Raw genomic sequence first — 13,490 nt, 5'->3', positions numbered from 1 at the left:
CGATTTAAGATTTGCTGCGCCCATCTAATCAACACTAATCACTGTTTTGATTTTTTTGTTGTTACTTTTTTCATGGATGTAGCAATATTCCTGCACAGCGATTACATCCCCAATCTTAATCCTGCCTACACAGCTTTCAACAGGGGTAACATCCATTAATGAGCACCTCACAAGACCTACTTGAATAACTGAAAAACTGGAGACGTGGGAAGTAATTCAGAGGTCTGGAACCAGGCTAGCATGAACTGAGGTAACAGTTTGTTCCCTCACCAGTGAAACCCTTTCTTCAAAATTAACTTTTATTCCATAAAACTAAGGGTCAAAATTTTTAACCCCTTTCAACAACTCAGGATGTGTAATATGAGAGCTGGGTGGAGGAGATTGACACATTAATGCCAATTCCATTGATTCATTCAAAAGGACATAAAGTAATTTAAAACCATTAGTTATCAAACGATTGGTCTAAAATGGAAGGAGATCTTTAAATCTCTCCTTCAAATACATCAGTTAGTTTCAGTGTCACCAACACAAATTCATGCCCATTTACAATTATGTCCTTGAAGATTTACCAGGGTCATATCCTCAATGTTATTACAATATTTTGCTTTAGTGTAAGGTGTAGGACTCTCACTGCCATTGTATGGCGTGATGAATGCCATGAAGTGACTCCATCAGAAACTCACCAGTATCATGTGACCAGTAGAGATGTCCATGTTGGAGTGGGCAGGCTCCTCGCTCCAGGAGGAGATGCTGCTTCGCGCCGAGGGACTGACGGCTTGGCCGCCGTCGCTGAACTGAGACGACACGCTGTTGATCCTGGAGGAGATGGGCTCTGGACGCTCAGCTGGAGGTTTGACTGCCATACGCTGCCGACAGAGCTCCTACAGGAGGGAAGACGGGGGTCAGGTTAGCCCATGTTGTCATGCAATATGGAGCCACTGATGTCATAACGTGGTTTGACTTGAACATTTGGTGGACACTGTCATTTAAACCGCCTTAACATAGCCGACATAATTAGGAATAAAACCCCTCATAGTAGATACTTAAGTATTAGTCCATCATATTGTCCACAATATATGTCTATAGTGAATTGTTTTATTCAGACTCAGATGTGTTTAATTTTTTTTTGATATCATGAAAAATACTGCATATCGCAGGAAATATCATGATATTCGATATTATCAAATATCAGCCCAAGCTGATATTTGGCTGCAATTCTAAGGAACATCCAATTTTTGTGCATTTTACAAGAGTCTTGTTTTAGGAAAAGTGATGGTGAGACTACAATGTGTCATGAAAGCATGGGGAAATAATGAACGAATAAGCATTTATAGGGATATAAATGCTTATTCATTCATTATTTTGATTTTCTTTCTTGAGTTCAAAGGCTGAAAAGCACAAAGGTAAAAGGGGACACTGTTGTTTAATGAGCAATGGTACTGTCAGCAGTGGATCCAGGACACAGAAAATAGGATTTGTTATCAACAGTGGCCTCATTAATGTGTTGTGACCTTCATGGAAAAAAATAATTCGGTAAAGATTTGCTTTGCTCCTGTGTGTAAATCACAAATTATAAAACCACAGCGATGCTATAGGCTTGAGAGTAAATGTGGGAGAAGTGGGATAGTAGCTAGATGACATTCTGCAGACTGGCTGTGAACATCTGGGCAAGAATGATGAACGAGTAAAACCTTTCTACCACAAGACACAATGTCCAACTACTGTATGCTGGCCAGCTTCCAGGATGTCAGTGTAAAGCAGCATGCATGCTCAGCAACCCTTCCCTGGATAAAGAAAAACTTCAGAAAAGACTTTTTGGCAACGTCTGCCTGTGAGTCTCTCAGCAGCTAATACAATGTCTTCATTCATACGCCTGAGCAAACTGTCATTTTCTGTCTGCTAGATACGTGACCACAATGAAGTGTTGTCACCAGGTTAACGTTTCCACGCCCTCTCCACACGACTCCTAGCGGGAGCCCTTGAATGAGCTGCAGTGAATGACCGTGCCGCTTCATACAGGAGATAAGACGCTGACACAGTTCTGAAAATAGAACTACAATTTCACTCATGCTGCATGCTAGAGAAAGGCCAGTGAGACTGGGACATCGACTTTTTACTCTTACATTTGAATATTTGCAATATCAATATCTAAGACTGATATCTGTACTATGGTGTGACCAATGAAATTTGATTGTATATGATGATGATGCTGTAATGTTATGATGTCATTCTGCATATCTGCAAATTAAGATATCTTTGCTGAAAAGCTTTAGTTATTTTGGCTGTTATTAAAATCAATTCTATATCCCCCAAATGTTCAATACATAATTGAAAAAATCATCTGCAGCTGTACTTACGCTGAAGGATGAGGTATTTGTATTAGTAAAATGACCTACTGTATACTATATAGTAAAAAAAAAATAAACTGATGCATGACCCACATGCTGTGACTGTAAAGAAAAAAAACTTGAAAATCTTAATAATATATGAAGATGGAGGTTTTCATGTGGGAAGCACAACCCAATAAAACTCAATTATTTATGTATTTACTTACAAACTAACTTCTCCACAAGAATAAAAGGACAATTCAATTTTATGCCAGAAAAAAAAGCTGGGCCTTCATTTGATTAAACACTAACATCTTACATCATACAAAAGTCTTTGTCAGCCATGCTAACACCATGCTAACACCTCTGTGAGGCTGCACTTAAGTGGTTTGACCAAAATGCTAACATTGGCATGCTAAGATGCGATAATGCTAATAATACAAACCAATCGCAAGATAAAAAGTGAGGGACGTTATTACAGTTACATTTCATTCAATAGTTACTGAGACATTTCACTGAAAAACTGACCATTCAACACTGCAATTTCAGTTGCAAAATAAAGGTTAAGTAAAGTTATAGCAAAAAAATACATTGAAATAAAATTATTAAATTAAAATTTAAAGAACGTCTGTTAATCTGTCTTTTCCTACCTGAGCTATGTCACTGCAATGCAGTAATAAAAAAAGTGCTTGCTGGCTGAACGTGGTCACCTCCTGCTAAAGAGGATTTCTAGGAACCAGTGGATTACATCTTCAATCCCTACGTGATGTTTAATACTACATCATTAATCAATATGTTCAATCATTGTAACGCATTCTAATCCTGCATAAGCACATCACATCACTCCAATGCAATGTAACCATTACGTTAAAAGGACACAACAATAAGTGTCACCTGACCTTTTCATGTGAAGCCATGCATCACATACATCAGCCTACAACAAGACCTGGGCTGAATCTCACTGGGTATCTGTGTTTCTTAATGAGAGAGATGCTGATGATTAACTAACGGCGTGTTTGATTGACGGTGGAGGTAATGTGCGCAGGCCTTCATTAGTCTGTATCTGATCTGACTGATGTTCTCGTAGGCCTGCACGCTGACACTGATCTATGAGCTCGGACACAGGCTCATAAATGTGTGCAGATTATTAAAGTGCTTCTGTACCAGGCCTGGAGATACTGACGGCACTGCTGGTGGGAGGCAAACACAAACATGCCTTCATGTGAAGGAAAAGAGTGCAGACAGAAACTATAGGAAGCACTGAACCGGAGCTAAATATATTCTGCGGGGCTGTATTTATAGACCTGGATTTTATGGATGTTTTAGTCCTTGTGTATCCAGAACATCAGTGTCTTGTAGGCTTTTAAAAGCTGCCTTGTTTTCTGACTGTTTAGCAGTATGTGTTAAGTTGAAGGCATATGATGGACAGAAAATCATTTAACAACAATTCTGACAATTGTTAAAGTCATTTATCAAGAAAATGCCAAAAACATTCACTGGTTCCAACTTCAGCTTTTGGCCTTTAGATTGTAAGACACTGGACGTCAATGTAACATCAGGATATTTTACACTCTAATAACTCTAATGTTGGACAGATGTAAAATTTTGGTTGGAATTGAAAATTGGGTTGACGGAAAAATCTAACATTGGCTAAGTGACATTTTGTGGTTTTTGCTCACAACTAAAATGTTGGTGTTTTATACATCAAGATAGCGTTGAGAAGATGTTGGATTTTAGTAAATGAACAACACAACTTAAAACCAACAAAAAACATCAACCTAAGCTGTCATCAGTATTCTACATCAAATTGAGGTTGGCATTAGGCGTTGTCCTGACACTGAATTTTGGTCACCAAACAAATCTACATTCTTGAAAACAAACATCAGTGTCTAAAGACGTTGTTGGTCAGCTGCGTGCCTGCATGGTGTGGTGTCACAAATTTCTGACACTTAATAGACCAAAAATTATTAATAGATTAATTATCAATAAATGACTACAAACAACATGCATAAAAACAATCATTAGGTGCAGTGCTAGCTCAAGGGTGGAATAGGTTTCACAATTTTCACAAGTTAGGGATAAAATTAAAAATATTCAAATTCATTATATGGCGTTGTTAAATGTTTATACCTGATTGGCTTATAAGGCTGATCTTTGTATCACATCTGATCATATTACACCTGAATCTGTTTCCAAATCTGATTGATTATGGATTTTTCTGTTTTTCCTGCCTGATTCCAGCAGAGGAACAGTTCCTGGTGGTCACAATCAAAGAGTTTTACAATATCACTTTAATTTATTCTGGTGCTTGATTATTAGTGGGAGGCTAAATGGATTTATCAGACGTAGTTGTGTCTCTATGGTTACAGATCAACAGAGCTGTCGGTTGAAGCTTGTAAATCATCTTATCTCATAATAAAACCATTGTAATCAATATTCCATACCCAATGAGTAATGTCTTTAATAGTTAGCTGCATGATAACTGGGTAATGTATAATGAGGCTTCCAATTAGGACCATAATTGATGCAGTTTCTGGCATAATGACAACTTCAATGGATCTTATCCCCCATTTCAAATACATAATGATGAGGTCCTGTGCAGACAATGTCCTGCAATGTCCCTTTACACTTATATGTGTGGTTCACTTGATTTCGGCATATATCTCTAATTTAAAAAGCCAGTTTGGATTTTTTGTGACAGCTTCCAATATCTGCTAGTTTATCCCATTGTTCATATTTGTATTTGGTCATTTTAATGTCAAAACGTTCAATGATTTTACTCTGTGAACACTCTGCAACTTATCAGGAAGATTTAAACTCTCTTGACAAGATGATTAAATGTTCACAGACTGGAACAGGAGTTTGATACCAGAAGTGGAACAATTTCAAATCTTTAATAAAAGCCAAATATTGGCCCCATACATTGGTCTAACTCAACCCCCTCTGACTGGTAACTACACCAGTTTGTCTGGCGTCCTGTCTGAGCATCAGAGTTACAGCCACGAACAAGCAACATGGAGCCAAATAAAGACGCCACACTGAAGTGCGGGTGTTTTGTCGGAGAGGGAAACACATGATCAATGGCATTCATATTTCAACCAGCCCACATGGTGAACTTTGCCGCAGCAGCAAATTCTTTTATGACATAATTAAAACTTCTTAAACATGGCTCCCCCCGAGAACCAATTAGAGGACAAAAATATTTAAAAATCTGAATATAACCCAGGACATGTTTAGTGTCTAAAAAGCGCAAATTTACAGCACCTCTAAAGTCCCAACACCTCCCTTCCCTGAGCCATGTTCATACAAACACAAGTATCTTTATTTAAAGTGCATTCATTTTCAAACCAACTGTATCATGGAATGTCCTCAACAAAGAACCTGAATGCCTTTGTACTTGCTGACTTTAGTGGATCATGCCATTGATTTTTAGTGATTCCCTCTGCTTTATATTACTGTCCAAGTTAATAAGAGTGATTCCCTTCATTCCAGGAAATAACTGGCTTTAGGTCATTTTCAGAATTGTATTAAAATCTGCCTGCAGAGTTTTGGAAATTCAATTTTCTCCAAGTTACATCATTGTTGCAGGGACTGTTTTGTCTTCAAGGACGTCAGTTTTTTCACTCTCCTGCCAAACAGCCAACATTAAATGCAACAAATGAGTAAATTACCGTTTCCAGGACTTTCAAATTGGCTTACGTTTGTCTTCTGGATTTATTTTGCTGATGGAAAAGCTCATGAATGAAATGCAGTCAGATGTTGGTGCATCCATTCTAACAAGTGCATTAAACTTTGGCAATAAATAAAGGTGGATAAATGTTCACCATGATGGATTACCAATGTGTAGCAAGCTTTCAGTCTTTTCAAAATTGATTTTCAAGTACAATACAATGAATGAAAACTGTCTGTCTGGAAAGTGGAAAGTCAATCTTAAAACTGATGGCAACATTTGAAAAACACTCAAACAATTATGGGATTTTTTTTAAATAACTGAAATGTAAAAAGACAATCAAGTCCCTGCATATAGCAGCATCACTGCAAAGGGAAGAGACTGTTGATTCACAGAGAAAAAAATATGTCATTCATCACAGAACGTCAAAAATGTAGTTTGGCCTGAGACAAAATAAAAGCCTTTCACATCACAAAAGAAAGTAAGAAATCAATGAACGCCACCAAGGTACAAGGAAAAAGACTTCTTACCTTAAAAGCAAGAAAAATATTAATAGTTGCTGCTGTGAAGTTGTGCATTTTTCAGTGTCAGTGCTTTAACAGAGCATGTGGGCCTCATCAGCTCTCCCCACATGAATAAAGGTTAAAAGAAAAACCCCACCAACCCCCTCTCATGGGCATCAGGCCAGGGAATCCACTTGATGCCACATGACCGACACGAATCATGCATCACCTCGGGGCGACAGCGGGCAAGTCAGTGTCAGGAGGCGTGTGCCAACCAAAGCACGCCCTCTTTATATATATTAAAAAAACCTGCTAATGGGAGGAAGGCTGCAGGGTTTGGGGGTTGGGCCAACAGGGCCCATCGGGGCCCACGGGGGCGCCTCTGTTTGCATGCCCTTCTGACCAAAACAAATGTAGGGGTCCTCACCCGAGTGCTTTGCCTCTGTGCTTGAACAAACAAACAAATAGAAGGGGGAACATGATACAATATGGTGGAATGGAGGGAGGGTGGGGGCGAGGGGCTGAGGGAGTGAAGAAACACTGGAGGAGACAGCATGTAGGACTGGATTTAATAAAGACCCAATACTGATACCAATATATCCGGACTGCAGCTGCAGAAAAAGCTTTTACACTGATAATACACCTTTCAATGTGATATCACAGCGAAAATAAATGTATTATCTAAGTGTTCTTTAGCTTATAAAGAGTATAAAGCCTAATTGAGCAATTAAAGTGGACCTTTGATCAACTTTCTACTTTCAGACAGACAGTTGTTTGCATTAATTTTATTGTATTTTTAAAAAATCAATGTTAAAAAGACTGAAAGCTTGCTACACATTGGTAATCCACCATAGGGAACATTTATCCACCTTTATTTATTGCCAGAGTTTCAGTGCCAATAATTCAACTACGTCCACTGCAAAGTGCCATACATATAGTGTTACACATATGTTATATATATTAATATTGTTATTATAATGCTCTAAGGCACACTTCATTTAGAGTTTTTCTTTTTTTTTTTGTAATTATTTATAGACTTTGGGTTGCCAGATTGGCACAAGATCCCTTTGGCTGGTGTTTATACTTTCTGTTTGGTAATAAATATTGATGATGAACTGACAAATGGATATTAATTTCTCACGTGTACGCCACCAAGTCTGCAGTTAGAAATGTCAGTACTTCACAAATACATGCTTCTTACAATAAGCCACCAACTCTCCAACTTAAAGATAATTAAGTATTCTTGATGAAAGAAGAGCTGTCAAAAAAGATAAAACAAGTGTCAGACAGGATTCAGAGCAAAAAATAATCATCATCTGTTTTTTTTAAAGTTCAGACTGATTGACCTTTGAATCGATGGAGGCAGCAACTCTACACTCAAATCCACCATAACAATACAAATCCTATTGTTACAGTTATGGATGCTGGTAATGTCTCACCAATATCAGTCCAGGACAGGGCTTCCTAAAGACAAGCATGTATGATATATAATCAATCAAATTACATTCTATCCATCACATCAGTGGAAGACAGTGACAGTGACTGGAAACAGTCATATAAGGATGTTATCTGCAAACTGATGCATTTACCAAACATAAGCAGAGAGAGTGATGGAAACTGAAGAGGACAAGAAAACAGAATGGACTCAGAGACAAAGGAGGTGTGGGACAATCCAGGAACAAGAGTTATTGTTTGCTTGTTCTCTTAACTAAGATGCAATGGAAATGTGTTTTGCACTTATTCCTTGGCAGTGTAAAGATGATGTTATCATGCTGGTGAAGTTCATTGAAATTGAATAAAGACAGAGGGAGAAAACAGAGAAAGTGTGAAGCTGGCCGAGGGAGGCAATCTAAAAAAAATAAGAAATAAAAAATAAAAAACAGAGGGAAAAAAAAGTCATTTAATTTCATCTTGAGTCTTAAAAACTTGAGAAAATATGCAAATATGTTGAGATATCTCCGACAGGTTCCAAAGCATTCCTCATGTTTCAAGAAATTTCATGGTGTGGATGATGATATCTTTAAATAAGATAATAATGCCTCAAGATAAAATCTTGATTTTATGGAAAATCATTGTAAAAAGTTCCACTGCAATCAAATGCAATGATCTCATCCTGCTGGCGGAGAGTTTCTTCTACTTCGAGGGAAAAGAAAAAAAGACTTTTAGGAGCAGATAAAAGTTTGAATCAGATGTAGAGATAAACTGAAGTTGACGTTGTAGACTCCCATGACGGCAGCAGAGTAATCCAGGGACCGACCGACTGAGTGACTGATGAGCATCATCCGCTGTCTCCCCGCCCCACGCTCCGACACGCTGCTCACACACGCTCCTCTGTCGGCGCCTGTCAATCAATGCCTCCTTTGTCAGTGTCGGCCAATCCCATTTCACTGTTTCATGGGGATCGTTTGATTGACAAGCCGGGGAGCGGAGGAGTGGAGAGTGCAGGTGGAGGGGATTCAGAGGGACCTGGTGGCACTGTGGTGTGAATGGAGGATGGTGTGTGTGTGTGTGTGTGTGTATGCATGCATGTGTATGTGTGTGTGTGAGGATGTGTACGTGTGTGAAGCGAGGGCACCAAGGGCGAGAACCATTAACATGCAGTAGCTGGTGTCTGTGTGCACGCACATACAGTATATGCGTGCTGGGGCATGTTTATGTGGGTATGCGTTGTGTGTGTGTGTGTGTGCGCGCGAGTTTGACAGCCAGCGTGAAGGAGCTGCAGTAGTAAGGCCGTCAGGCAGCCTGCCGCTTCCTGTCTGCTTTTAATTGCATGTAGCCCTGGAGACTGCACACACACACACACACACACACACACACACACACGTACACGTGCACACAGACAGAATCCAGCCCAGGGAACCCCTCTACACAGCAGTGCTGACAAAGAGACGAGGCTTACACGGCTAAGATGGGAGCTGAACACTGAGGCCTTTCACTGAGGATGACGACGGCTCGCTGCTGAGACTCGATAAAGACGACAGAGGAGGGAGAATCGACTGGGAGGGCTTTAGGAGTCGGAGCAAAATCAGGGCTGAGTAAACCCTCCAAGAATGAGCGACACAAACTTTTTTTGAGCTATTAATCAGATGAATAATGCGTAAACACAGTCTTACGTATGAATTTTAATTAGCATTTTCCAATTAGAGGCTTAGAGCAAATCTTGAAGGCAAGTCACCGTGAAGATAAGTTTCTCACACTGAGGAAAAGCAAATATTTTGTGTAGACAGAGGACGGGGGAGAGCTGAAATGTCAGCCTGTCACTGGACAAGTTGAATGTGGGACTTTCAGAAACAGCAGGTGGTTAAATCCTGTGATACTCCTCGTTAATGTATATGTCATTTTCCCGTGAGACTGTCCTGTAAAAAACGAGCCCAGAGGTCGTCTGTGCAGCAGGTTAATATGACCCATAGTTACATTTTGTTGCTAGGTGACATCTAGTGGTCATAGCAATTATGACAGGAGCAAGGGGAAAAATGTGGTGACGTGGTTTATAGAGGAGGAGGTTGCGATGGATGGATCAGTTTTTAATTCCCATGTGAAAGTAGTAGTTTATGTTAATTCTATTTACCATGACTATTAACCGCATTGTTATTATTGTAACCATGACAACAAAGATTGTCCAAAGATTGAGGAAGTACTTATTCAAACCAAAATCACCATCTTTTCCTAAACCTAACGAAGCCTGACCGGTATTATAGTAACCATAGCGACAAAGGTTGATACGCCGCTATCAGTACAGCCTGCATGTTTATTATTGTAACTATGACAACCAAGGTCCGATACACCTGCTGATGTAGGGGCACTATTTCAGGAGGGTCGTATCAGTGGGTTCAAAAAAACGGACCAGTCCTCTAACAACCTACATCTTCTTCCTCATTGGTAAACAACAGGCACTTATGTAAAAATGAACATCATGAATTTTTACAAGTCCTGTGTGATGAGGTGAAGCTTTGATGCAGCAGCACAGTCTATTTCAGAAGTTAAAAATCCCCCCGGAGAAGAGCCTGTAACGTAAGCACTTAGGGGATGGGCTGGGCTCATTATAAAATCAATGCTCACAGGACCACTCTCATTTAAAAACATGGTAGTGAAAAGGTCAGAGAGAGAGAGAGAGACGGAAAAATCTCAATCTAATTCTTTGCTCAAAAAGCCACTTAATATTGGATTCTGTAAATTAAATTTCACACCCGGCTATTCCAGCCAAAGGATAATTACAGCGAGCAGAGGAAAGAATGGAAATGACTTGAGGTGGAAAAACCTGTTGGATTGGTGATATAGCTTCATGTCTCAAACAATGAATTACAGCAGGGGATTAAGTAGAGTCAGCAAATCACCACACAGCATCAGCTGAGTTCTAACATGTCAATCTAAAATAAATACTGGGGTTGATTTAGTGAAGCAGAATGAGGCGAGAGAAGGTTTCAGCCACCAACACTAGAGACGCTGCACATGAGGTAGAGAGTAAGGTAGAAATCAGGTAAAAAGCTTCAACAGAACAAAAATTTAGCTTTTAAAAATGTTACGTATATATATATATATATATGGGGGGTTATAAAAATGAATCTTCATCTAAATCTTTTCCAGTCAAACTCACAGGCAGCACAGTAACACCTCCTACCTGATAGGTGGCGGTAGCATCGCTGCTAGCATCTGTTCCCAGGTTGGTGAGCTTCTCCTTGAGCTTGTGGTGGGAGCGGTGGCGGAGGCAGTAGACTACGGTGGAGGCCAGCAGCACACCCACAATGCACAGGATGGACACGACAGTGAGGATAAGGAACTTGGTGGACTCCGCCTGGCTGTACTTGGTGGGGATCTGGTTGATCTGACTTCCCTGTGGGCCACGAAAGAACAGACATAAAGGGTTATTTTATGTTTAATCAGAGGTAAATGGTTCTCTGTGCAGCCCGGTAGGCAGAGTGCAGTACTATAACAGCCAAGACCAGAGCTTTGATTCATCCGCCATGCTAAAAATGTCTGTGCTCGTGATGGAAGCAGCTGCTCTGGAATAAACAGCAGGGGTGTAAAACTATGTACCTAAAAGTATGCACGCTTTCACTCCAGCCAAATAACTACAGCAGGTGATTTCACTGATCAGTCAGACAAGAGGAACTAATCTGCAGAATCATCTGGCAGGGCGCTTGCTTGGAACAATCCTGCAGACTCTCAGTGCTTCATGGCACACCGTTTGATACTCCTGGATTAAAGCAGCCACTAAAACGGTCCAAAAACCCCCACTCTGAAATCCTTCATTTGACAAAATAATCTCTCTGAACCCCTTTAAAAAGCATTAATTATTTTTGCTTCAAATGATTCTCCCACAGAAAATGTTTGATTCTGCATTAGGAGGTGATGGCGTCACACGGCTCTTTTCTTTCCTTTTTTGGAAAGACATAAATATGCATATCACCCTGCTCGATGAAAAGTATAATCACAAGCGTTTGTTCCGCCATCTGTGCCCAGAAGTGCATAGAATGCATAAACTCCTGTTTAGCAAAGCATTCTGGGTTTCTCCAGACAGCCCGACACACACACCGACTGCTGTATTGGAGGTATTTTCTACCAAAAGAAGTTCTTGCCGTCTCGAGCAGGTGCCTCCCAGTTCCGACCTCAGCGGCGCTTTAATCTGGTGCGTGGAAAAAAAAACAACAACAAAAAAACAGATCCTTCAGCAAACAACCTGGAGATGAAAGATTTCTTTTCACTCAGTCTGCTGGTTAGGAGAACACAATGGACACATACTGTACGAGGAAAAAACAATGAACTGCTTCTCCAGTGTGATAATTTGAGAGAGGTTGGGGGGTGGGGGTCTTATTGAACTGTTCATTATGAGCTGCAGCTCCGACTGCTGCTCGCTGTTCATTTCCAGATGCCAGTGAGCTCACGATAATGGGCCTGTTGCGTTTCACCTGACTACTAAGAGTTAACAATGGGCAACATAATTCCCCATTATTACACACTGCGTAATGATCTCGACAACAAAGAGCGAGGCAAGGGGAGAGCTACAAATTGCACTGGCAATGACAAGGCCCACAATTCCTCCTGACAAAGAATTATCTAAAGAAATCAATAGTAAGAAAAAGCTTGTCTTGACTCGTTTCTGCTGCTTTTTGCGGAACAGTGACGATGAAACTGGTGCGCAAATGTAAACGCCTGCTGTAGCTCATTATTCCCTTCCTTTGATAGCACTCTCCTGCTGCATGTTGTGCATGTTTGGTATTATTCTGGTGCCGGAGGAAAGTGTTGAAAATAAAATCCTGAGGTGCTCTCAACCTCACAGAAAGGCAGCAGGCTTGTCTTGAGGGTACAAAAAAGGGGGGTGGGGTTAAAAAAAAAGAAAAATCCCCGTGCCCCAGTGGTAGAGGTCACAGAGATTAGGCGAGGTGCGGCGTGGTGAGTTAATGGAAAGGAGGCTTTGAAAGCGGTAGGGGGGGGGGGGGGGGGGGGCAGCCCTGTCGAATCCCTCCTGCCTTGCCTGTCAGCACAGAGAAACCATGAGACCCTGGGAGGTGGGAGAGAGGGCGGCTCTACCCTGCAACACAGATTGTTGAGGAATTCTTGTGAGGTTTCAGGGAGTGACCCCGCCCCCCCATCCTCCCAATCACACACATACTTGATGATGCCCCCCCCCCCCCCCCCCCCCCCCCCCCCCCTCGCCACCCTACCCCCCCCCCCTATGATTTCATTCATTGCTGCTGCTGCATTCAGCACCTGATAAAGGGTGCCTGCAGAAAGACCCACAATAGGGGACAACAGTTGTTCGATGCTTTGTGGGGTGTCCACTCTAAGCCGTACTGTAAAAGCTGGTTGCATAGTAATGTGGTGGCCTTGAAAGGAAACAGTGGGCGTCTCTGACTGGGGCGCCGCACTGGAGAGCATTTTCTCACTGCTGAGAAAAATATATATAATAATAATAATGACAATAATAATAAAACGGAATAAAAAATGTGGGAAATTCAGCTCTGAACTACAGAGCACATAAAAGATTTATCT

General features: G+C 40.9%; 1 protein-coding gene across 4 annotated transcripts in view; it reads right to left on the bottom strand.

The window, feature by feature from the left end:
* LOC139628518 (receptor-type tyrosine-protein phosphatase N2-like) overlaps window positions 1-13,490 on the bottom strand; it is a 221,637-nt gene that overhangs the window by 47,424 nt on the left and 160,723 nt on the right. For all 4 annotated transcript variants that reach the window (XM_071490233.1, XM_071490236.1, XM_071490237.1 and 1 more), the window contains 2 exons: window positions 11,119-11,331; window positions 684-881 (listed from right to left, as the gene is read on the bottom strand). In XM_071490233.1, coding sequence (XP_071346334.1) covers window positions 684-881; window positions 11,119-11,331 — 411 coding nt within the window. The remainder of the gene's footprint in view (window positions 1-683; window positions 882-11,118; window positions 11,332-13,490) is intronic.

The sequence above is a fragment of the Trachinotus anak genome, unplaced genomic scaffold (assembly GCF_046630095.1).
Source record: "Trachinotus anak isolate AG129_WGS33_773 ecotype Australia unplaced genomic scaffold, CSIRO_AGI_Tana_v1 ptg000012l, whole genome shotgun sequence".
NCBI classification, from domain to species: Eukaryota; Metazoa; Chordata; class Actinopteri; order Carangiformes; family Carangidae; genus Trachinotus; species Trachinotus anak.
This window is presented reverse-complemented; position numbering and strand designations above follow the sequence as displayed.